Source organism: Salvia miltiorrhiza, chromosome 7, assembly GCF_028751815.1.
Source record: "Salvia miltiorrhiza cultivar Shanhuang (shh) chromosome 7, IMPLAD_Smil_shh, whole genome shotgun sequence".
Classification (NCBI taxonomy): Eukaryota; Viridiplantae; Streptophyta; class Magnoliopsida; order Lamiales; family Lamiaceae; genus Salvia; species Salvia miltiorrhiza.
In genome coordinates, this window is record NC_080393.1 from 16,252,649 (window position 1) to 16,276,661 (window position 24,013).

At 34.7% G+C, this 24,013-nt stretch overlaps 4 protein-coding genes across 12 annotated transcripts; 1 reads left to right on the plus strand and 3 right to left on the minus strand.

The window, feature by feature from the left end:
• Positions 1–6,800: 6,800 nt before the first annotated feature.
• Positions 6,801–9,122, minus strand: LOC130995571 (polycomb group protein FIE2-like). Of its 2 annotated transcripts, XM_057920909.1 has the most exons (6): positions 8,326–9,106; positions 7,810–7,869; positions 7,591–7,687; positions 7,388–7,451; positions 7,255–7,314; positions 6,801–7,167 (listed from the first exon to the last, which is right to left on the minus strand). In XM_057920909.1, exons 1-6 carry the CDS (start codon positions 8,359–8,361, stop codon positions 7,104–7,106), a joined length of 381 nt encoding a protein of 126 aa, XP_057776892.1. In that variant the 5' UTR covers positions 8,362–9,106; the 3' UTR covers positions 6,801–7,103. The 2 variants fall into 2 exon arrangements, with proteins under 2 accessions (XP_057776892.1, XP_057776891.1); XM_057920908.1 differs by having other exon boundaries at positions 6,801–7,314; positions 8,326–9,122.
• Positions 9,123–9,155: 33 nt separating this feature from the next.
• Positions 9,156–13,943, plus strand: LOC130995567 (trihelix transcription factor GT-4-like). 8 transcript variants are annotated; one of them, XM_057920898.1, is made up of 6 exons: positions 9,189–9,928; positions 10,326–10,370; positions 11,540–11,578; positions 12,954–13,085; positions 13,190–13,414; positions 13,534–13,943. In XM_057920898.1, the coding sequence occupies exons 1-6, from the start codon at positions 9,364–9,366 to the stop codon at positions 13,734–13,736; spliced, it is 1,209 nt and encodes a 402-aa protein (XP_057776881.1). In that variant the 5' UTR covers positions 9,189–9,363; the 3' UTR covers positions 13,737–13,943. The 8 variants fall into 8 exon arrangements, with proteins under 8 accessions (XP_057776887.1, XP_057776883.1, XP_057776881.1 ...); XM_057920902.1 differs by having other exon boundaries at positions 9,218–9,928; positions 13,190–13,449; XM_057920904.1 differs by lacking the exon at positions 10,326–10,370 and having other exon boundaries at positions 9,156–9,928; positions 13,190–13,449.
• A 35-nt stretch (positions 13,944–13,978) lies between these two features.
• Positions 13,979–15,621, minus strand: LOC130995570 (mitotic spindle checkpoint protein MAD2-like). The gene is made up of 7 exons (XM_057920907.1): positions 15,342–15,621; positions 15,201–15,216; positions 14,960–15,090; positions 14,728–14,848; positions 14,545–14,648; positions 14,314–14,435; positions 13,979–14,247 (listed from the first exon to the last, which is right to left on the minus strand). Exons 1-7 carry the CDS (start codon positions 15,412–15,414, stop codon positions 14,191–14,193), a joined length of 624 nt encoding a protein of 207 aa, XP_057776890.1. The 5' UTR covers positions 15,415–15,621; the 3' UTR covers positions 13,979–14,190.
• A 557-nt stretch (positions 15,622–16,178) lies between these two features.
• Positions 16,179–18,609, minus strand: LOC130995568 (40S ribosomal protein SA-like). Its single transcript, XM_057920906.1, has 5 exons — positions 18,339–18,609; positions 17,485–17,747; positions 17,180–17,377; positions 16,765–16,966; positions 16,179–16,437 (listed from the first exon to the last, which is right to left on the minus strand). Exons 1-5 carry the CDS (start codon positions 18,469–18,471, stop codon positions 16,331–16,333), a joined length of 903 nt encoding a protein of 300 aa, XP_057776889.1. The 5' UTR covers positions 18,472–18,609; the 3' UTR covers positions 16,179–16,330.
• Between the last annotated feature and the right edge of the window lie 5,404 nt (positions 18,610–24,013).

The window sequence follows — 24,013 nt, forward strand, 5'->3', positions numbered from 1 at the left end:
TTTCTCTTCTTTTTTTTACACTAATTTTATGTCATTTCCTACAATTTTGTTAGATATCAAATTATGTGTATGTCTCTTGGTTCTGGATCGGTTGTGAGCCGGGAGGCCTAAGGGTAATGGTTCGGCCGGAATCCTTGAGACCTCCTAACTCAGCTCTGTCAACCTTGGTCCTTGACGAGTACTCTTTTTCCTCAGCTGTTATGAGGTTTTAACGAGGCTCGGCCCTTAGTCTACAGCTTTGTGCTTTCAAGGGTTTTTGGTTCTCCGTTGTTAAATTTCTTTTCTTTTAATAAAATCTTATTTCAGCATATTAATAAAAAGTTTAAATTTTATATCAAGTTGTGGTATTAATTAGAGTAAAAAAAAGGAGGCACTCTTCCGTGCAACTGATTGCACCGTGCAATTGATTTCTAAATGACACTACTTCAACATACAAATGATACTTTAAGATCTTTAAGTGTCATTTGTATGTTGAAGTAGTGTCATTCAAAAATGTTAAAATGTCATTTCCCGAATGAAGTAGTGTCATTCTGGAAACCAGTTGTACAGTGTAACCGATTGCACATGAGTATTTATGGAAAAAAAAAATTGTGGCATCAATTTTATAACAGTAATATTTTTTTCAGTAAAAAGTTTGACAACTTTTCTTCCCAAAATTTTAGAAATCTATCTATCTATATATCATCTAATGGGTTACATATTGAAGACACCACATTCATCCTTAATCCTAGGTGGCATCTTCTCCATTCACTATTCTTCTTTTTTTTTTTTTGAAAACGGAAGAAGAAGAATAAATTACTTCAAATCATTGTCAACAATATCCCTCAACCATCTAGGGAAATCACTTGTCCAAAAAACGGACTCCGCGCCGCCAAGTTGGCCTCCCTATAAGCATGGTTTACACTAATAAGAAGGTTCACCCTCGCCGCCATTAAGATCTCGCGTAATTCATCCCGGAGACATCGAGCTTCTTCTTCCTCATTAACCATCGCACGAGCAGCTAAGATAGAATCTATAAAAATTTCAATGGGGCAATCTCATGCTCAATACACTCGATAATACCTTGCATACTATTCTTTGCTATCTTAAATCCTTTATCCCACATTGAAAATATATTAAACTTTAGCAATCCATTACCTAAATAAAAGGTCATTCATCATTCCTACATTAGACATTAATTGTTATTCCCACATTTATATTTATATTATTTTAAACTTTATCATGAGAAAATTTGAATTACTATAAAATATAAATTTTTGCATCCATCAAGTAAGTTAAAATTGTATGTTTGTACTATGACTTTCATTAGAAAATAAATTAAATTGCTACAAAATATAAATTTAATAACTAAAAATTACACATATAATATATATATATATATATAATAAAAAAATAATTACAAAAAATAGTAATGGTGAAATTACGTCACAATGAAGTCCATAATTTTTTTTACTTTTATTCATCAAAAAATTTAGGTCCCGCGTCAAACTTTAGTAGACATAATCATTCAGATAACTTAAACAAAAGAGCAATAAAATTCAACTTCGATTTCACAAGAGAATATATTTGTTTGAGATACTTTGTATTAGAAATTGTAGTTTTTATAAATTTTAGACAAAAAACCAAAGAATTGAAGAAAAAAAAAATAGAATAGAAATTTAAACTTTTTAGCATATGCATTCAAGAGTTTGTAGTATCATGTCAATAGATATTTCTATTTGAATTTGTCATCATTTTTAATACTTTACTATTTATACATTTATATCAAATATTTATTTTGTATGGTTCTAATTTTGGTTGAGATGAATAATCCATTAAGGTAGCATATTATATTTGATTATCTAGATATTTTATAAGTTTAAATAAATTGAGTAGTGGTGAGTATTATTATAAATTGGTCACAAATCAAAATGTATAGTAAAATATATATATATATATTTTATTTTCAAATGATTACGTACGAGTATGGATTTATAATTTCGACATAAATTTTATCAATTGTACAATATTCAATATAAAATTAAAATTTGATTTTTTATATTTTGTTAGCCATAATATTTACTATATATAGAGCTACATATTAGAGAGTTCTTCACTATTCTCTATCCTATGTGACACTCTCACAATTCAGTATTTGTTTCTCTCAATTCAATATATACTATATGACATTTAAAATGAGTGATTGAGGTTGAATTAAATGTAAATCATGATTATTTTTTTAATAAACAATGGTATTTGCAAGAGTAAAATATAAGGCTAGATGGTGGAATCATATCCTAAAAAAAGTGTTATACTTTTGACGGACACAAAAAATTGTAAAAATGTTATACTTATGACAAACATAGCGAATATTTGTTTACATTTTGATTGTTTATTAAATAATTGATGCGAATTACTTTGTTTAAAAATTTAAATTTACATATATTTTGGTTATATTTTATATTTATTTATTTAAAACATAGTTTAATATATCAATTATCGCCTTGCATCGCAGGGAGGCATTATCAAGAAGTTATAGTTCCATTGCATTGGCTTTGATATAATACTCAATTATTGGATGTTTAACGAAGAACAAAAGATCAACTTAAATCTTAATTCCGAACTCATGGAAATATTAGAATTATGTGGTTTACTACAAATCGTAATTGATTCCTATTTGAAAGATTAAAGATTAAACCAAATTTGCAATAATGTTCGAATATTGGAGTTAGTTTGCATTTTTTTTTACCTCTTGTGCCGTTTTAAGCTTATGTTGCATTATAACAGTAATTTTTTCATATATTTTGCCACATCAACATCTCAAAAAAACTTCTTGACAATCTATTATATTTCCACTAGTGTATAACCCGTCGAAATTCGACGGGATTTTAAATTATAATTTAAATTATTTATATTATTTTTATATAATATAATTAATTTTTAATTAATTTAGTTTGATGTAATAGAATTTACATATACTAATCTTAATTATATTTGTCAATTAAATGTTAACTTTTTGTTAGAATAGTAAAAATATCCGTTTATATAAATTTTGTACATTTTTAATATATTAATGGATAAAAATTAATTTAAAATCTCATTTTTCATCTAAGCATCATCTCATCTCATGATCATCAAGAACTTGAAAGACGATATCTGACTTTTGAGCATTATCTCGTCTAGACCCTAAAATACTATGCCTGACTTAATGTGTCAATCGTTTGAACATCACTATCTGATGCTTTAAATATCATAATTCACTTCTAAACATCATTTTCATTATGAGCTTGAAAGACCAGGGCTGACTTGTGAGATTATATAATCTGAAGCTTGTGAGATTATAACTAACTTCTAAACATCATCTTGTATAGAGCTTAAAAAATCACCATTTGTGCATCATCTTATTTAGAGCTTAAAATATCATAACTGAGTTTCAAGCATCATTTCGTTTGAAGTTTGAAAGAATAAAACTGATTCGTGAGAATCATCTTGTTTCAAGTTTGACAGACTATAAATAAGTTGTGAGAATCATCCCGTCTAAGGCTTGAGAAAATTGATGTGATATTCAAATTATATCATATCAATTTATTTAGTATTTCAATTGAACAACTTATTTATTTTCTTTATTCAAATGTCATATCTTAGTATCATTTTCTTTATTTATATGACCAAATTAAATTGAATAACTTATTTATTTAAAATACATTTAAGTATTATTTTTTTATACGATCAAATTCATTTGAATAACCTATTTATTTCGAGAATATCTATACTTTATTTAGGTTTCCAAATATTGAAATCTAATTATAATTTTCTTAGACTCAAATTATGAAGTTTAGTATAAATCTAATATGAAAAACTATTGCAACTATAAAAAAATATGGAATACTATTTATTTGAAATACATATCATAAGTATTTCTTTATCAAGGTTTTTCCATAATTAAAATTTATAGAATATGAATGTGGGAAAGATAGACGGGCTAATGTATTCATGGAGATTGACCCTTTTATTAAGGTTATGATTGATGAAATTTAGTATAAATTCAATGTGGGATAGATGAAGTTTATACATTTGTTTTCATCTATCCCACATTGAATTTATACTAAACTTCATCAATCATAACCTTAATAAAAGGGTCAATCTCCATGAATACATTAGCCCATCTATCTTTCCCACAAGTGCCACATATGATAGAGAATAGTGGAGAGCTCTCTAATATGTATAGCTAATTGATATAGTACATAGATAAATAACAAAATATAAAAAAATCAAATTTAATGTACATATTTGGATATTATACAATTGATTAAACCCATTTTGAATTTATAAATCCACACCCGTATTCGTTTGAAAATTAATAAAGAATTATTTACTATACATTTTGATTGAGGATCAATTTATAGTAATACTCACTACTACTCATACATATTTAAGTTATTGAAATATATAGATAATTAAATTTAATTTGTTACCTTAACTGATCATTTGTCTCAACAAAAACTCAAAAGATGAAAGGCTAATATATATATGAATGAAGATTATGCCTTTTATCTAGATATATCTTTATGAGATTAGATTTTGAATTATGAAGTTTATTATAAATTTAATGTGAAAATCTATTGCAATTATAAAAATATGTGGAAAACTATTTATTTGAAAGTGCTAATATATCAAAGTACCCACTTTCTTATAACAAAAATAAATTTTACCCACTCAAATTAAAACTTAAAATTTTACCCACTTTTTTGTTGAATGGACTAAATTATCCTTCTATATAAATGGACAAACCCTAATTTCCTTTCATTCTCTCATTTTTCTCTCTCTCTACCTGCTCTCTTCTCTCTCTCTCTCTCTGCACGCTCTCTCTCTTCTCCGCCGTCGCATCCTTAGTCTCTACGGCCTTCTGTGCAGCGGCGTCGGCCGCCCCCTTCGTCCTCTCCGCCGTGTACTCCCCCGTCTCCCTGGCTCTGGCGCCCGTCTCCTCCGCCGTAGGACTTCACTCTCTCTCGATTTCTGCTTCCGATCGCGTCCAGCGGAGCGCCTCCGCCGCGCCGCCCCGTCCTTCACCACGCCGCCTCCTCAACGCCGCGCCGCCCCGGATCTGCAGCGCCCGCCGGATCTCGATTTCTCTCTCTCTCTCTCTCTCTGTGTGTGTGTGTGTAAATCAGCCGGCGACGTGATCCTCCTCCATGACAAGCTGCGCTTCAACCTCGTCGCCAATCTCCAGCATAACAACTGCTGTTGTTGATTCAATTAAAATTAAAACCTAATTTCAATTCAATTAAAACCTAATTTTCGATTGTGAGAGAGAGGGAGAATTGGGGGAGAGTTGATTGTTGATGATGAGAGAGAGATGAGAATGATTGGGATGGAGACTTTAGTTGAATTCAATTTGAATTTAATCGAAAAAAATATAAGTAACGAAGAAATTGATGAAAATCACGCAATTTTGTACAAATGTTCTTGAATTCACAACCAAGTTTATGAATTCACAACTGAATTATCGGCGTTGGTTGTGAATTCACAATTGAAATAGTATTGGTTGTGAATTCAAGTTTTATCGGTTGTGAATTCTCAACTTGAAATAGTGTGGGTTGTGAATTCACGCGAATTCACAACTAACACTATTTATAGTTGTGAATTCAAACTTTAAAACTTGAATTCACAACCAATACTTGTTATTCAGCTGTGAATTCGAGTTTTAAAGCTTGAATTCACAACCAAAATTTATTTTGGTTGTGAATTCACTGGTTGTGAATTCGTGGGTATTTGTAAAAATTTTATATGCAAGGGTAAAATGGTAAATGTGGGTATTTTTTAAAGTTTTTATATTAGTGGGCAAAATTTATTTTTACTATATAAAAGTGGCTATTTTCAAAATCCACTCTATTTGAAATACATATTATAAGTATTTCTTTATCTATATTTTCCAATGATTAAATATAATATCAATGTGAAAAAAATAGATGGTCTAATGTCTACATGAAAATTGAGGAGTATATGTAAATTGGTTAAAAATGGTAGGGTCTACCTCTTTTTTAGGGTTAATTTTTTTTATTTAGGGAAATAGGCCACTTATAATGGGACAGCCCAAAATAGAATACATGTCATTTTTAATGGGACAGATGGAGTATTTTATTTTATCTGTTGTTCAATTTTTAGTGGGACATCACTTTAATATCTTTGTCATATTCTTGTTAATGTTATGTGAAACATATAAGATATTTCACTATATTCTTGTTAATCTTATATTCATAATTTCTTTTATAAATATTTTAAAGATTCCACTATATTTGAAATTGACACTGTGCTATTTTTTTGTATCAAGCACCACAAAATCCATTTGACTTTGGCTGTACTATTTTAGAGTATTCCACGTGATTTAATATGTTATCTTTTTAGATAACCATTTTATATTGTAATAAAAATGATTAAATGTACTCTGAATGTGAATGAAGAAAAAATCTCATTTAAAAGATAACAATATTAACAATGATAATTAATTATATTGTGAGCAAAGAAAATAACTCATCATGTGATTAAAAAGAGTAAATAAATAAATGTATTAACATAAAGAAGTTGTAGAGTATTGTTTAAAAATGAAAAGTGACTAATTTTTATGGATGTTTCAAAATGACCAAAAAAAAAATATTTTTTTATGAATGAAAGAAATATTAAATATGAACTCACACATCTTTACTCTATATTTTTACTCTTTTAATAATCGTGCCCCCAAAAAAAAAAAAAGTAAAGTCAGCTGGGACAAAGGAAGTACATTATAGTGGGATGGTTGTAGGTTTCCCTTAACATAAAAGAAGTAATAAAAAAGCTAACACATTAGCATAAGATAAAAAGAAACGCACATTTGAGTGGTACAAAATAAATTTCATCGAAATGTTATCTTACATAGAAATTTCTGGCAGAATAAACTAAAGACTAATGATGTTTTGAGTTGAAGCTTGTACGGACTCAGTAGCATATTCTTGATCAGTCATAGAATGTTTGTTCTCCGCAAAAGACTGGCTTCGTTTTAAAAATGAAGCTCGTAGTTTCATAGCTGCATGTTGTTCATGGATATTAAAAAGTTATACTGACTTCTACAAAATACCATTTCGGAATCTCTAAGAGCTTGCAACCACATCCCATCTCCATATTGTTCCATCTTCACAGCAGCAGAGAATGGTGCTGCACCCACATGGATTAATATGATTTACTCGCTCCAACGTCGTGTAAATTAGAGAGAGAAAGAAAAGTGGGATCAGGAGTTCATACCTTCCATCAAAAGACATGGCGGTTAATCTAATTGGAGATTTCGACTGGACATGGGACAATCTGAGAATGCATGCAGCAAATGTGTAAGAAGCTATAGCAAAGAAAGTGAGCGGGGCAAGCCAAGGAGACAGACCTTGCAATGAGAACCGGAGGGTTAGACTGAACTTCCCACACATATATCTTCCCTTCCCTATTCCCTGAAAACAGCAAATTAAGAATACGGGGATTATGGAACAGCTGTAGCTTGGCTACTTTTATTTTATACTTATTTTGTTGTGGCGCTTCACTCTTGTACTCAAAAGTCCATGAACAGTATGGTAGAATGATGGGGATTACCTACTGCTGCTGCCTTGTAATGGAAATCACAAGAAAACTTGATAAACCAAATATCACACTCGGGATCAGGATACTTTTGGAGGATGTCAACCGTACCCTGAAAAGAACTCATCAAGCTGTGTAAGCAATCATACCATCTATGGCGAAAAGATCATTCAAGATCATATTTAAGCATGCATATCTGAACATATCAGTAAGCTTGAAAATGATGATTCTAACCTCTCCAGGAGATTGTTCTTTCATTTTTGGTTCCCATAGTACAAGTTCATTATCAACACTCTGCAAATACAAAACAAATTATCATCATCCAAGCATAAAAATTGCTAACCCATAAGAGAATGGAAAGCAACATGGCATATAGAATAATTAAGTCGCACAATCCTGTTTAAATTTCAAGAAAACTCTGATAGCAGTAGATCCCTATATTTTGCTTCCTGAGTATTTCCAGAGTATATTTTCATGCAAATAGTACCACTTTGGTGGTGTATGAAAAAAATAAGTGTAATCGGAGAAGTAAGCAAAACAACCAATTAAAGAATGAAGGAAAAGAAAGCAGGAAAAATTTATTTCTAAAGTTTATTGCCATTCTATATTTACATAATTTGCAGCTACCAAAAATTAATTAACATAAAAATCTAGGGTTTATGTTTCCATTGTTAAAAATCTTTCCAAAATTTGTTCTTTCTAAAATAATAATAATTCTATACTTAAAATAGTCAAACATTTAATACTTACCATATGGGGGAAGGGAGGTGGCAGATCGGCGGACATGGCTGCCGTGGTCGCCGGAAATCACAAAGAGGCGGTGAGACTTTGGGGATCTAGGGGCTCGGCGATTCGCGGTTGGTGCCGGCGAGGTCGAGCCCCTCGTGGTGTTGACGAATTTTCCCCTGGGCACGTTTGGCCTCCGGCTCCAGCGCAATGGGGCGGGAGAAGCGGCTGAGGCTGCGGGAGTGGCGGAGAGAGCGGTGGGGGTTGGAGCTGCCGATTGAAGAAAGAAAGAGGCGGCGATGCAGATCGGAGGGCTTGCGGGGGAAGGGAGGTGGCCGGCGCGGTGAAGGTGACGGTGGCGACTGGAATCCGAGTGCAGTTGCGGCTGAGTCTTGTTTGCAGCACCCATAGATCTGTAGTGTGTGTGATGGATAGAGATCAATTGTTGTGATAAGGATTTGCAGACGGTGGGAGATGGGATTTGAGAAGGTTTTGCAGATGGATGGGGAGAGATTTGAGAAGGTTTTGCAGATGGCGGAAAAGGGGGATTTTAGAAGGATTTGCTGCTGATCAATTGCTACAACAGGTGATTGAGCATGAGATTTGCAGACACATGGTGATAGATTTGAGAATGAATTACGTATGAATTGCTAATCAAATTTTGTAACGGTATTTGAGTATGAGAATTTTGATGTTTTTGCCAAGCTTAAGAATTGAGGCGTAAAAGGCAGAATAGAGAATGAGATAAATCAAAATGGAGGTTTGGGAGAGCGCCACGTAGGAGAGAGAATCACTATGGAGGCTGCAATATGTATTGCTTTATAGAATTGATAGATTATGATATAGATATACCTAATTTCTGGTTGTTTGGTTATTAAATATTCTTAATATAATTTCACATTAACACTAACTTGAGTAGACTATTACCCGAGGCGAGAATGAGTTTTAGGTAGAACCATCTTCATCTTCTTAAACCGAAAACAGTTAGATTTTCTGAGCTACTCTACATCCCAAAATCTCAAATCCCCTCAATTCTTGAAAAGGTTAAATTTTAAAGAAAAAATGTACTCGGAAAAGGGTCAAGAACAAGAGGAATCCGCCATAGATTTCTACAACAGCAAAGAAAGCTCACCCAACGAAAACAACATGATCATCCAAATCAGCGACACCACCAGCGGCGGAGACGATCCCTCCACCGCGGCGAACCAGAGTTCATCCAACCCACCACCGCCTTCACCTGCTCCCAAGAAACGGGCCGAGACATGGGCTCAAGAGGAAACCAGGGTCCTCGTATCTCTCCGCAGAGAAATCGATTTTCTGTTCAACACGTCCAAGTCCAACAAGCATTTGTGGGACAGCATATCCATGAAAATGAGGGGAAAGGGCTTCGATCGATCGCCAACTATGTGTACGGACAAGTGGCGTAATCTGTTGAAAGAGTACAAAAAATCCAAGCAGAATAATCCAGATACGAATGGGAATAGTAAGATGAACTTTTACAAGGAAATCGAGGAGATTATGAGGGAGAGGAACAAAAATGGTAACTGCTGGAAGAATTCTGCAGCTTCAAATGATGCCGCTGCTGCTGCTTCTAAAGTTGACTCGTTTATGCAATTTGCTGATAAAGGTCATTTCCCCTTTCTTGGTGTTCTTTTTTCCTTTTCTTTTCTTTTTTAACGTTTGTCAATCTACTCATTTTTATTGTGGGAATGGAAGATGGATTTACTGTATTTTTGGGTTGTGCTATTCACTAATGTTCTTTAGGAATATCTTGTATGCAGTTGGTTAAGGGAAGTAGGCGTTTTCATTTTTTCTATGGGATAGTAAAATGTTGGCACTGTGGAAGCGTATAAGTCTATTTCATTTGTGCTTGTTTACCGCTAATTGAGGGGCCTCGCCGATCCATTTTCAGTAGTTTAGGGGTCTAATTGAGTCCTATCACTTCATTAATTATTTTGTTTGGTACAAGCTTTTAAGGAGAATTAGTTCTGATGAGCTGCTGTGATGGTTTTCATCGTCAGCAGATGAGGTCTATTGCATCAAGGGAGTCGCTTCAGCGTCAACAGAGGGTAGGGACTGGCTGAACCTATTTCTTTTGTAGAAATATGTAATTGTAGAGTTTCCTCCAATTTTACTGAGCAGCTGAGCCATCTCAATTATAAGAATCGAAGCCAGTGTTGTATTTTATGTCCAACAATGAAATGAAATGAAATCACTGGATGCATAAATTAATATATTGATTTTTCTGTCTGTTCAAAATATTTTTGCACCATTATTCTTGCAATTACTGTCCAGTATCTGCTTGTCTCCATCAATCTTGATTCCCCCTCTTCTTTGTTACCACCATTGTGGGGGAAAATCGCAGGCCCACATGTCTACATAAGCAATAAACAAAAAGCATCCTAACTCAGTTAGATGGAGCATTCAGTTTGTTTGGTTTTAGTAAAATGAAGAGCTTATTAGCTCTATGATTGAAAGCAAGAAAGTTTAATTGGACTAAGAAGAGTTTGAGGGTTTATTGTTCCAATAAAATAAGATGAAGGGCTAATTTTACCTCTCATCCGCAATCTAGTAAGTCCCTTCCCGGCCTCCCGAGCCACTATGGCTGTTCTTGGCCAGGTTATGCATAGTGCCCCTTTTCCCCTCTGCTGTTGGCCTTTCGTGGGACAGTGGAGGAGAGTTGGTATTGGTTGATGAACTACGGCATAGGTGCTGTTGTGGTGGTTTCTTCACTTAAGTAACATGGAAGAATGAGCGTTACTAGGTTATGTTTATATGAATGTTTTCTCAACCAAGGTCTATTTGTGCAGTTATCTCCTTATGACCCATTCTTTGTCGAGATTGAGTTTAGCATTGCATGACTGACTCGATTTTGTTTGTTGAGTTTATAATATTCTTCTGTATAGTTGTTCAGTTTGATATTGTCTGGGGTAGTGAGAGTGGATATGAGAATTTTGTGACATTTTGCGTGCTTTGATTGATCGCTGTTGGTTTTGCATCATGGATAACTGATGACTGGTTCTGTAGTATAGTTGTTGTATCTGTACATCTTAGAAAATCCTCACCGCCTTATCTTGTTCTATTGAGTCACTTAGTGCCATCACCTTCTACATTCTCAACTTTACATGCCCATTGAACGTCTATATGGTAAACATTTGAAGTAGATAGTCTACATGTCAAATGCTTTCCAAATTCTAAATGCTGCATTAAAATTTTCAATTCTACTTGGCCTATGCAGGTATTGATGATGCTAGTCTAACTTTTGGACCTGTGGAAGGTATGTGTATTGGCGCCATAGGATCTTTGCATGCTCTTAAATCTGATAAGTTGGTCTAATAAATAATAGACATAAATCCTGGCAGAAGCCGCTTGTGTGTTGGAATGTAAGTACTGCCTGAAGTTGCTAATTAATTTGTATAAGTCAGTGAAGTTCTACAGGTCTTTTGTGTCCATATATTGTTGCACAAGGTAGTATATTTCTGAATCTTTTATTGTTTTCTTGGATTCTAGCTTTGGTGCTTAAGTTCAACATCACAGACTAATTTAGTGTCAATTTTCCTGGTCATTCTTCATGTTTTTTCATGTAAATTAATGAATTAAGAATTTCTATATTTAATTCTTGCTGCACTCATCTAACATCGTGTGTGCGTGCATGCGCCTGCGTGAGAGAGAGAGAGAGAGAGATGTGCTTGCCATTCCTTCATCATTGTGCTTTATTTGTTGCTGGAGAGCACTGGACATTTGTTGCAACAAGAATGAAGGGAAGTTTTTAGACTGGAATGAAAATAGATGCTATAAGTGATCTTTTGCTAATTTAAGTATCAAATTAAGATTTTAGAATATCTGTGGATGCCACTGAAGGAGCATATGCTTGAAAGATTAAACCATGTTCTCCGACATAATGCTGACAGCGTAATGAATAGTTAGTGAACTAGTATCCTGGAATAATAACCTCTTTTTGTTGGCACACGCCAAATATTAGATGAACTACAAACTTTGCTCTGGCTTCTTCTTGTGCAACCGTTTATGTCTCTCTTTGATGTTTATATCTTCCAACACTGAATAGTAACTATTGAACATTAATGTTTTCAGTAATCTATCTGTTCATATTAAAGAGTGTCAAGTTTAAGTTATAGTTACTCTAGTTGTGAACTAAGAATCATGGTCTCACTATGTGGAATTGTCCCTTAATTGAATGTGTGAAATAAAAGGCCTGGATATCTTATTGTATTCCTCAACCAGGGGGCTTAGCCCACTGGCCACCGGGTCCTCACTTAAGTGAAGTGACCCGGGTTCGATCCCTCTTGGGAGCGAATTGGAGATTGGAGATATAAGGTGGATTTGGTGAATGGAGAGATAAGGTGGTTCTTGGAGTGGATGGGGAACTAATTACTAACATCTAACATGACTTTGACCGATCAAAAAAAAAAAAAAAAAAAAAAAAAAAAATCTTATTGTATTCCTCAATGTATTATGTGTAAAACCTGTTATCATAGCAAAATCTTGAATGCCTCCATTGCTTATATGAAATCATTATGTAGCGTTCTAGTGCAAGTATTTGCCTATGTTTATTCAACCACTTTATCTGTATAAAATCTGTACTCTCTCTTACTAGCAGCATTGATTGAACTTAATGAATCTTTGGCATACAGGTAATGGCAGATCAGCACTCAATTTAGAAAGGCGTCTGGATCATGAGGCACATCCTCTTGCCATCACGGCAGCTGATACCGTTGGAGCAAGTGGAGCTTCTCCATGGAATTGGAGAGAGACTCCTGGAAACGGTTGGCCCACGTTTTGTTTATAATATGAGTGTAGTTCAATTATGTGATCTACCTTCTCCTGCCACCGATTATGTTTAGTTCAATTGGTATTCCATTTTCTGCAGGCGAGCACAGAAACACTTACGATGGGAGGGTAATAACAGTAAAATTGGGAGACTATACAAAGAGGATAGGAATTGATGGCAGTGGAGATGCTATCAAGGAAGCCATCAAATCTGCTTTCCGGTTGAGGACAAAACGTGCATTCTGGTTGGAAGACGAAGATAGTGTTGTTCGATCACTGGACAGAGATATGCCTCTCGGGAACTACACTCTTCATGTTGATGAAGGTACTGCACAAAACGCCACATTAATTACTTATAAGGTGATTGCAGATTGAAGTTCCCTCGATTCTACCATAATAATGAAACATGTGTAGTTAGCTCGAAAATGACAAACCTAATTGCAGGCCTGACGATTAAGGTTTGTTTGTTCGACGGGCCAGAGCATTTGGCAGTGCATTCAGAGGAGAAAACCTTTTATACGGAGGGTGATTTTCACCAGTTCCTCTCACGACGCTGCTGGACTTGTTTGAGAGAGTACGATGGCTACCGGAATATTGACAGCCTGGACGAGCTATGCCCAGGAGCTCTATATCGTGGTGTCAATTGAGGAGGACTTTCTAGTTTCAAACTTCGTATGTAGATAAAAAAAAAAAAAAAATTGTTGAATGCTTAGTTAGATTCTTGTGACAAATTGCTATCACTAAATTCTCCAGCATTGCTAGTTTCTTTTTTGTCCCTTTTTTAGCTGTAACAGAGGAAACTTTTCCAATTTACAAATTGTGAAACAAGCCCTCTAGACTCTAGAGTTGCATCACCGAGTCATTCTAGACTTCCACCTCAATATATATATGAAGGGAGAAAATGCACTCAAAACTTCACACTTAACCAATTATCTAAAGCTAACAAAATACAAATTGTAAATCAATGATTCACAAGAGTGAGTCACCATGGTTTTTGTTTCTTTCAGCCACAAAAATCTCAAGGAGAGAAAAACACAAAAGCTGCAGTCCATTTTAGCCAAACACAAAAGTCACAAGAGCTGCAGCAAATTTTATCTTTATTCAGGGCTCGTCCCAGTCATCGTTCTTGTATGATACCAGAGTGTCAACCTTGTGAATCTGCAACGCAAGACATCAGATGTTAGATCTCCATCTCCATCTCTATCCAACCAAATGAAGTTTTACCTTGGTATCAAAAGAGTGCAGTTTCACCATCTGTGGGTTAGCAATAAGCTTAGGGTCACTCTCCATCCAAGTAAAAGGGACTGTGCAATCTTTATCAGTGTAGGCTAAAACATCAAACACACCTACAACAGCCACAAAACCAAATCAAATACATATGTTTGGACAAGGATAACATACAACTTCATCATGTCTTGTTCATCACTCGTGTCCGATCAATTTCACGACTCTTACAGGTTTCATCAAGGCATGGCAAGTATGTGATGCTGGAAGCTATCTGCCTCATTATTGCCTGAATTTCCCTCATAATTTCTTTATCACTCTTCTCCCTCGAGATTCTGCACATCAAGATCCCTTCAAGATACGTGTTTTTGCTACAAACGAGTTTCACAATCCAAAAAAAAACCCTCATATTACCCCTTCTCAACGACCGCTCCATCCGTCTCAATACTGAAATTCCATCTCTCTAAAACCTCTCCACTAGCTTTGCTCATGATCACCAGCACCACCCTCTGCAACTTCCCAGCTTCCAGCCACTCTACATAAAAAAATTTACAAGATTATTTCATTTTTGATAAGCTTTCTAAGTCCCATCCTCATAATCTGCATACCATCTAATTCTAAAAACTGAAAATGCACTGAAATTTACCAGAAAGTTGAGAAGTGATATTCGAAATGAAGGATTTAACCTCCTCGTCTTGAGTAAGCAACAACGGGAGACCGTATTTCTTAACTCTTGCAAAACTTTCTTCAGGATATAATCCACGATTGTACAAAATACTACAAAAATTCTTTCTCAATCAAAATTTTGTCTCTCACCCCCATAAATTAAATATGTGAAAATAAATGATACTAGATTTCAAGGTAAACATCATAGTAGACACCCTTACCTGTTTGCTGCATAACCTGAAAACATTTCCACACCAAAAAAAAGTCATTAGTAAAAGATTTACAGAGAAGTGGAAATGCAGAAAACCTAATCAAAAGAAGAAAAACCATTTTAATTCAAATAGAAGGAAGAGAGCGCATACCGAAAAATTCACTGACAATAGCGGCTGATCCTCGCAGAGTGATTATGTCTTTAGTGGCAGTTTTTGACGCCATAATTGCTTTACTCTTTGATTGTTGAGAGTTATATCACCAAACTGAACCGGTAACAGAAATTTAGGGCGGAAGGGCTATCCCTTTCTCAAATATACCTTTGTCGAATTCAGAAAGAGGGTTTCTAATGGAAATGCAACGGCTACTTTCTCATCGTTTTTTGGTTAGTGGTTTTCAAGGCAACGGTCGTTTTATTTCAGTTTTGATTTTTCTTTTTAACATAAATTATTCGGTGAAAGATAAAAATACCAAACTTTATGCTTGAAATTGACCCAAACTAAAAGACGCACGAGTATCCTACCTGATATTCATGCGTTACACAACTGCACAGATATGTCATTTGTTAGATTATTGATTTGAAAATATGGTACTCCATCCTCAAATAATTTTATATTTTTTCTTTTTAACTCATTCTCAAATTTTTTATCCATTCACTAATAATATCTCATTTATCTTTTATTTTTACTTTTCACATTTTCATCACTCTCAATACAAATTATAACATTTCACTATTTTTAATATTAATTATAATACTTTTTCACAACTTTCAATAAACTAAACAATTTTTTCTTATAATTCCTGTCCCTCCTAAAAAGATATCCGGGGTATGGAGGAAGTTTTAAATTTAGACCTCAATAATAACAAATTTTAATGCTTTAACTGAACAAGGCCTTGCGTGAGAAAGAGACGTAAGCATGAAAGCAGACGAAGCACATCATGGCCGCCGAAAATTCACCCAAGCAGAAATGACCTCGATACAACATCAATTTTAGACGTAAAAGTAAAAGTAAAACAACTTCTAAAACATTCTACAAAAATTCATTCAGGTCTATGAAATGACGATTATGTGTAATTCAGTACAAAAACGCACACTTCTAAGCGGGGATCATAAATTTAAAAAAAAGGAGGCAGAAGTCTTTCATTCCCATCCAGTCGGGGCAATGTCAACAGGAGCAGTTGTTGGTGGAATTGCCGTTGGTGCAGCAGCAACTGGAGGAGCGGCAGCTGCATCCCATCCATCAGGACCTATGCATGCAATTCAACATTAGCATTCACCAATTCAAGCATGACATAGAAGACATCCCTCAGAGACACTTCGGGAAATGAAAACTCAACCATGCCATAGTTTTACATTGCAAGATACAGTTCCAATACAAAGGCTGACAAAATGACCAGTTATCAATTCAAGCCAGAGTTCAATTACTACCAGTGTTGAGATTTCAAACAATTTAAAACACATCTCTGGTAGCTGTTTTCAGAGAACTTCAGCTTGATTCCTTTCAGAACAAATACTCAACCAACCTCTAGATATTTACACACTACAACCCAACAATATCATAAAAGAACGCTAACCTGTATCAGCAGCTGCCCAACCACTGGCAACTGGTGGAGCTGCACTAGGCAAATCAGGAGCCCATTGAGCCTCTGGAATTTGAGCACTAGACCAATCAGCTCCAATTGCAGCAGCACCATAATCAGCATAATCCAGAGCTGGAGCTTCCTCCTGTTCTTCTTCCTTAGCCTCCTCTGGCTCCCTATAAAAGAACAGATCAACCTGCCAGAAAAAGTATATTAAAATGAGACCTTAAAGAGAGTGTCGAGATATGTTTCAATCAACATCACACATGATTGAGATCACACGCATGCCGAAATTTGACCAATACTCCAAATTTCAAAGACATAATAATTAAAGCACATATAATTTCCGATTAAAACACAAAAGCCACAGAGATGAAGAATTTCAAGAAAATATACTTCTGAATCTTACCATGATATCCCATTTGTGACCGGGAGCAATAACACCGCGCATCTGCAGCACCATCCTAGCCAAAAGCCAGAACAGGCAGCCAATACTGTGCTTTCCCTTGTTATTGGCGGGAATTCCAATATCGACATAACGCATAGGTGAGTCAGTATCACAGAAGGCAATTGTGGGGATATTATACAGAGCAGCTTCTTTGATAGGCTGCACAAAATTTTAAAATATTAGAGCAATTATTAAATACAATGTCCCATAAAGCAATAATCAAATTCAAAATAAGACTCCCCAAGAACAAGATATGAAAGGCTTGCCTGATGGTCAGTTCTCGGATCCGTTAGAATAAGAAGCCTTGGCTCGCTGAAAGTTGTCTGAAGCTGGTTGGTGAAAGTTCCAGGGGTGTGACGCCCAGCAATAGCATTAGCACTAGTGTACTGAGCAAATTTCAGAACAGCTCTCTGACCATAAGGTCTAGCAGATTGGACAATTATATCCTGAGGATTCTCAATACCAACAATAACTCTGGCAGCCATCTGCAGTTTTTCCCATGTCTTTCCAAGATTGATAATGTAAATTCCTGAATAATAAAGCAATTAAACCGAAATTAACATCCAAACAATAGAGTGAACAGAACATTATATGTAAGATAACAGTGACAAATCATGGCTAATAGAAAGTAATTGGTTTGCAGATTATATTAGCCAAGAATACTACAGCAGAAACGTCATCTTTAACAAAGGAGATACAAACTAAGAAAACCGACATAATTCAAAGAAGCATTCTTCACTAAGGCAGAATGAGAGTAATCACAGAGGCCAATCTGGTGGTATCTACTGATTATTTGGCATCTACATTAACGGAGGCCAAAATTTTCATAACCAAATACCAATCGAGTCTATAATCTAAATAACTACTCAAGCAGCAAGAGAAAATCAATATACAGTAAAAATTCGAAATACATTGCAAAACATAAACTTACGGACATTACAATTCAGGAAAAAAAAAAAAAAAACCTCATATTTCTTGTACTTTGTTTACTTTGATGCCTATGTTCAAGTAGAAATTAGAAACAAAACACAACAGTCAAAATAGCACGACAAACAGCAGATCTAATCACGAGATTGAAACGAGATAATTGTGGCAAGAATTATAGTAGGCGTGATTTTACCATCGTTGCGGCGTTTGAATACATAGCGCTCCATCTGGAAATCGCAGTTTTTGGTGCCGAGGTGAACTTCGGCAGCCAACATCAACTGAATGTCGGCCTCCTTAGTCGACAGAGTCCTTTGAGGGGTCGCCATGATTCAGTGCTTCAGCCGTTGGCTCCTTCGCGACACAGTTGAGTTGCAGAAATGGAGATTAGAGAGATGCAGCCGAATATATAGAATCATAAACCCTAGACGAAGTTCTACTTATTGGGCCAAAATTGACATCTGATTAATGCGGTTTTATATATTTCATGTTGGGCTATAATTTTTTATCTAGACTTTTAATGGTTCTGGGCTGGCCCAATAATATAAGAGTAATTTTATTCATGGGAGATTCTATTGAAGGTCACGAAGGCAAGTGAAAAAAAAAATCTGCTGAAGAAGGAGGGTTATGAAATCTATTGAAGAAGGGGGTTAAGTCACGTCAGAAAATAAAAAAGAGTTGGGGGCTAAGGGGGTAAAATAGTCTCTTTATAAATATTGTAAATATTTTATTAAATAAATGGCTACAAAGAGTAAAATGGGGGTTATACATAGAATTACCCTTTATTCATAACCCTCATTTTACTTACTATAGCCCCCACTTAAAATAATAATAATAAATTATTATAAATTTACTATTTTATCCTATAATCATAGCCCCAAAATCGAAAACTGAATTTGATAAATTTCTTTCACTTAAACAATCCCATCTCATCTCCCCCTTTGTTTCCGTCTCTTATTCTTCACCGAACAGCCAGTGGAGTCGGTGGAGACTTAGCTAGCCGTTGTCATTTCTTCCTCCTTCTATTACTCCGATCTCCCTCGTCCCCTCGATCAGATGGTTAATGATTCATCGTCACTGTTGCAGCTTTACTGTCAACCAAGCCAACCACCACTGCATCTGCATCTCTTCTTATACTCAATGCACACAAAAACTCTTTCCACCGGCTCCCTTTCTCGCCTTGGCGGACAACAATGGTCTAAACCGCCACCATTGGCCCGATCAAACATGCAAAGGGTCTAATCATAGCCTATTCTTCCAAAAGTAGCTTTAATTTGCATTGCTCATATATTACACGTATTGGGATTCTAAGCACTACATCTATTTTGGCCTTTCGAGTGAAAGGATATGCAGAAGCCAATTGAAAACCATATATATGAGCTCTACATATATCTTTTATTGCTCTTCATAACTCCATTATACATCTTTCCTTAGCCATCATACGATGTTCAACATTAGAATCAAACAGCCCGCAAAATTGAAGGCATAAGCGTTGCCTCTGCTGCCGCAGTGGGGACAGATCTCCGAGCCACAACATTAGGGCTGGGAAGTTCGGTATCGGGTACCCGACCCAAAAAAATCGGGTATCGGGTACCCTATACCCGAAAAATTCGAGTTCGGGTTCGGGATCGGGTATTTAGAGTGTTAGAAAATCGGGTATCGGGTATACCCGAAATATCCGAATTAATTTATTTAATATATTTTAAATTATTTAATTAAATTTAATATGAAACTAAAACTAAATTTAATTAAGCTGCTGCTGCAGCTGTCCTGTTCCCTTCCATTCGGCCCTTCCCATTTCCCAAGTTCCCATTTGGAATTGAAATCCAATCCCAAATCCCAATCCCAATCCCAGCCCTAACTCCCACTCGGCCGTCCCCCACTCTAGAAATCGTTCCCATCTCCGGCGCCCCTCGCCCGCCCGCAGTCGTCGTTCTCCTCGATCGTCGCCGTCGTTCACAGACCGCCAGTCCCACCGCGACCCTCGCACAGTCGCGTCGTCGTTTCGCCGCCGAGCTTGTCGCCCCACAGCAGCTATGCCGCCTCCGAGCTCCGACAACAGCTGAGCTTCTTCTTCTTCCTCTTCTTCTTTTTTTTTCATACAGATTTCAATTTCCATGTCAATGTGGTTAGAGATGATCTGTTAGAATGAACCTATATACTGTAACCTGTTGTTAAAATTTCGATTTCCTCCTATTGTTGGTAAAATTTGCTGCATCGATTTTGTTAGAATTACCTTTAGGCTGAATTGGCTGCTTCAAATTGAATTTGCTTCAAATCGGGTAATTCGGGTACCCTAATACCCGAAATACCCGATTTTCACATTTTGACTTGAAAGATGCAATTTTGATCGGGTAATTTAAGGTACCCGAATACCCGAGTCGGGTATTAGGGTACCCAATTTTTTTTCGGGTTCGGGGTCGAGTTTAGGGTTTTGGTCTTATTCGGGATCGGATAGGGTACCCGATCCTGACCCGATTCCCAGCCCTACACAACATGATGTGTAACACATTGGGTGAATAATTGTGAGATGAAGAAATTCAGAAGTATTGAAAATTTTATATGAAGAGATGAAGTGGAGAGACATTTTCACATTATAAAATCTTTGAAGAATGGATGTTATTAATGATGGTGCTACTTTAGGAGTGTGGGTAAAAGAATGTGTCGTGAAGTGATGAGACATGGCTGAGAAATAGAGTTGTTCCATTTTTCTTCGATTATGGTGAGTTCAAAAAAGACAAAGGCTATGAAAATTAACGACAATTTTAAGAAAAATGAAATGATGTAGGAATTGAAAATGAGAACGGTAGGGGTAAAATAGTAAAATTTATATTATTTTTTATTATTTTATTAAATATGGGGCAATATAGAGTAAAATGGGGGCTATGTATAGAATCACCCATAATATAATGTAGGTTCAGTTTTAATTTTTTGTTACGAACAACTCAAAATTAAATTGGGTGACTCTATTCATAACCCTCATTTTACTCTTTATAGCCCATATATAAAATAATAATAATAATAATAATAATAATAATAATAATAATAATAATAATAATAATAATTAATTATAAATTTACTATATTATCCTATAACACATAACCCCAATAATTAAATGCTAATCATCAAAAAATTCCACGGCTCTCTACGAACTAATCTATAACTCCATTTCAAAAAAAATCAACTAAAATGGAGAAAACCATAGCCTCCGCCACCAGTTGTCAGGTCTCCTTAGCCTTATGTCGCCACTGTCACTAAAATGTGGATCTCTGATAACTAAGGATGTTGCTCCTTATTTTCCATAATCCATTCACTCCATAGTTGTCAGGTCTCTTTAGCCTTATGCCGCCACTGTCACTGAAATGTGGATCTCTGATAACAAAGGATGTTGCTCCTTATTTTCCATAATCCATTCACTCCATTGTGGCTATAGCGAGTTAGATAGTAAATTATTCGTTAGTATTTCCTCTATCGAGTAAGCTATTCCGTTCAAAAACAGACTTTCATCCAAAAATCTTCCGCTCCTATATGCAATTATTAGGAATGCGTAATGAGCATATTTGAGAGGTTCGTAATGTAACTTAAGGTTTGATCTTGATAAGTTGGGAATGGGATTTGAGGTGAGCGGCTGCCATATCAATGTGTGTTAATTTGGGTGTGTTTTAGTAGGTGTAGGAGTGTGCAAAATTTGGGGATAAAATTGTTGTCTGCTAGTTTTAGGGCTGCATTGGCATCACCATCATCATAAGAAATTGGGATAACGATTGCTTCAAAAATTTCAACGCCAGAGCAAAATGAAAGAATGTTTCTCAATTTTAGGATACAGGATGTGCAAAAATATTATGATGTGTGTGGAAAGTAACTTGTAGAGATATTGCAAAGAATTAATTGACAGTTTTTCTTTTATAATTAGTATTTAATTATTGGGGGTTATGTGTTATAGGATAAAATAGTAAATTTATAATTAATTATTATTATTATTATTATTATTATTATTATTATTATTATTATTATTTTATATAGGGGCTATAAAGAGTAAAATGGAGGTTATGAATAGAATTACCCAATTAAATTTGATTAGTAAAAGCCTTGTATAAAATATATCCAATAAATTTTGATCACGTGTGTTGCACTTGAGATCCAGGGTATAAGTCTCACTTTCAAATTTCTATATTTTTTTTGTTTACTTTTTTCTTTTATTTTAATTTTATATGCTTTAATTTAATTTTATGAATATTAACTAGTAAATAGCTCGTCGAAATTCGACGGTAATAAATTAATATTATTTCCATGCGATACACAGACATACCCATTTAATTAAAATAGTAATAAATTTATATTTTTTTTTAAAATATTATATTTACAAAATAAAATTTTATAAATTATTTATATTATTATATAAAATAACTATAATAAAAATGGTAGCGTTTTAAATGAAGATGATACCATCTTATAGCTGGAGGTGTACCAAATGAATGACTAAAATCTTGTAAAAATATTTTTATCTAATTATTATTATTATCTACATAAAATTTTCATCAAAATATCTAGATATTTTTCTTTCAAATTTTCAATTAGTCTTAAAAGTACTTTTGAAACTTTTAATTACGTTTTACTGATTTGCATTTCACAACATATTATTTTGAGGTAATATTTAAGAGATAAAAAATTAATTAATACTATAATAATACTCCCTCCGTCCCACGAATCTTGACACGTTTTCCTTTTTGGCCGTCCACGAATTTTGACACATTTTCAAATAAGATAATAATTATTACCTTATCTCTCATACTTTATTACTTTTATTACTTTCTATCTTCTACTTTATCACTTTTATTACCTCATCTCTCCTACTTTATCACTTTTATACTTTATTAACTACACACTTAAAACACTAATCTACAACTCCTTAATTCCTGTGCCGAAACCAAACGTGTCAAGATTCGCGGGACGGAGGGAGTAGTAATACTAACAAATATTATTTTTGTAGATTATATAAATTTAAATAACACGATTATCCTTAAATTAAGTATATATGGGGGAATATATCAATCAAATACTCTTTTGTACAACAAAATTTTTTATATAGGTATAAACATATATCAATATATATTTTTAAATTTAAAAAAAAAAAAAAACCTCAAAATTTGGGAGGGGGCGCTCCGCCCCTGCTTGCTAACTATTCGTTCATAAAGAAAAGAAAGAATAAATAAATAAATAAATTTGTGAAAAGTCAATATATAAAATTATAAATCTTGATCAATGTTAATATTTTAATATTTTTATTTAGGTTTACTAAATATCATATATACATTAACTCGAGATTTACGATCATTTTAGACAAAAATATGTCATTACATATTTCATTAAATAAAGGAAAAATTGCACCAAAATACACCAACTTTGCCGAAAATTCATATTTGACGCGAAGTTATGAATTTATATTTTAATACACCAATTTATTTAGTTGTTCAATTTGTACACGATTTTGAATTTCCCCAATTTAAGATCATACGTGGATCGCCGGCACGCGCTGTTCCGACGGCCAGAGGATATACAAACAGTGTCGTTTTATCCAACTTAAAACGATGTCGTTTTACACTGATTCAAACCTAATAATAATTTAACCCCCAATTCAAAAACCCGTCATTCACCTCCAACCCAAAAACCTGTCACCATTTTTCACCATGCTTTGACTCCAAGCACAACTGCTCGACTCCATCTTCACCTTCAATTGATTGAAGCGCTTCATTTGAGAAGTGACGTGGGATAATAATGTCAGCATCTTCGTCGTGGACGAATGCTTCAGAGGACGCCGTGATTACTTGTCGGTGTAAATTACCGGCGAAGGTGGAGACCTCAAGAACTTCA

Bases quoted from the DNA above. Each gene is read 5' to 3' on its own strand.
- LOC130995568 (XM_057920906.1), bottom strand. From the start codon at position 18,471: ATGGCGACCCCTCAAAGGACTCTGTCGACTAAGGAGGCCGACATTCAG. The intron at 17,748-18,338 runs GTAAAATCACGC...TTTATTATTCAG, and splicing joins ATTCAAACGCCGCAACGATG to GAATTTACATTATCAATCTT. The intron at 17,378-17,484 runs GCAAGCCTTTCA...AATTTTGTGCAG, and splicing joins ATCCGAGAACTGACCATCAG to CCTATCAAAGAAGCTGCTCT.
- LOC130995567 (XM_057920898.1), top strand. From the start codon at position 9,364: ATGTACTCGGAAAAGGGTCAAGAACAAGAGGAATCCGCCATAGATTTC. The intron at 10,371-11,539 runs GTAGGGACTGGC...TGGCCTATGCAG, and splicing joins CGCTTCAGCGTCAACAGAGG to GTATTGATGATGCTAGTCTA. The intron at 13,086-13,189 runs GTTGGCCCACGT...CATTTTCTGCAG, and splicing joins GAGAGAGACTCCTGGAAACG to GCGAGCACAGAAACACTTAC.
- LOC130995571 (XM_057920908.1), bottom strand. From the start codon at position 8,361: ATGTCCGCCGATCTGCCACCTCCCTTCCCCCATATG. The intron at 7,870-8,325 runs GTAAGTATTAAA...TTGTATTTGCAG, and splicing joins CACCTCCCTTCCCCCATATG to AGTGTTGATAATGAACTTGT. The intron at 7,315-7,387 runs GTCTGTCTCCTT...ATGCATTCTCAG, and splicing joins CCTCCGGTTCTCATTGCAAG to ATTGTCCCATGTCCAGTCGA.
- LOC130995570 (XM_057920907.1), bottom strand. From the start codon at position 15,414: ATGGCGTCAAAAACTGCCACTAAAGACATAATCACTCTGCGAGGATCA. The intron at 14,436-14,544 runs GTAAGAGTCGTG...TGGCTGTTGTAG, and splicing joins GCCATGCCTTGATGAAACCT to GTGTGTTTGATGTTTTAGCC. The intron at 14,248-14,313 runs GTAAAACTTCAT...CTTGCGTTGCAG, and splicing joins TGCACTCTTTTGATACCAAG to ATTCACAAGGTTGACACTCT.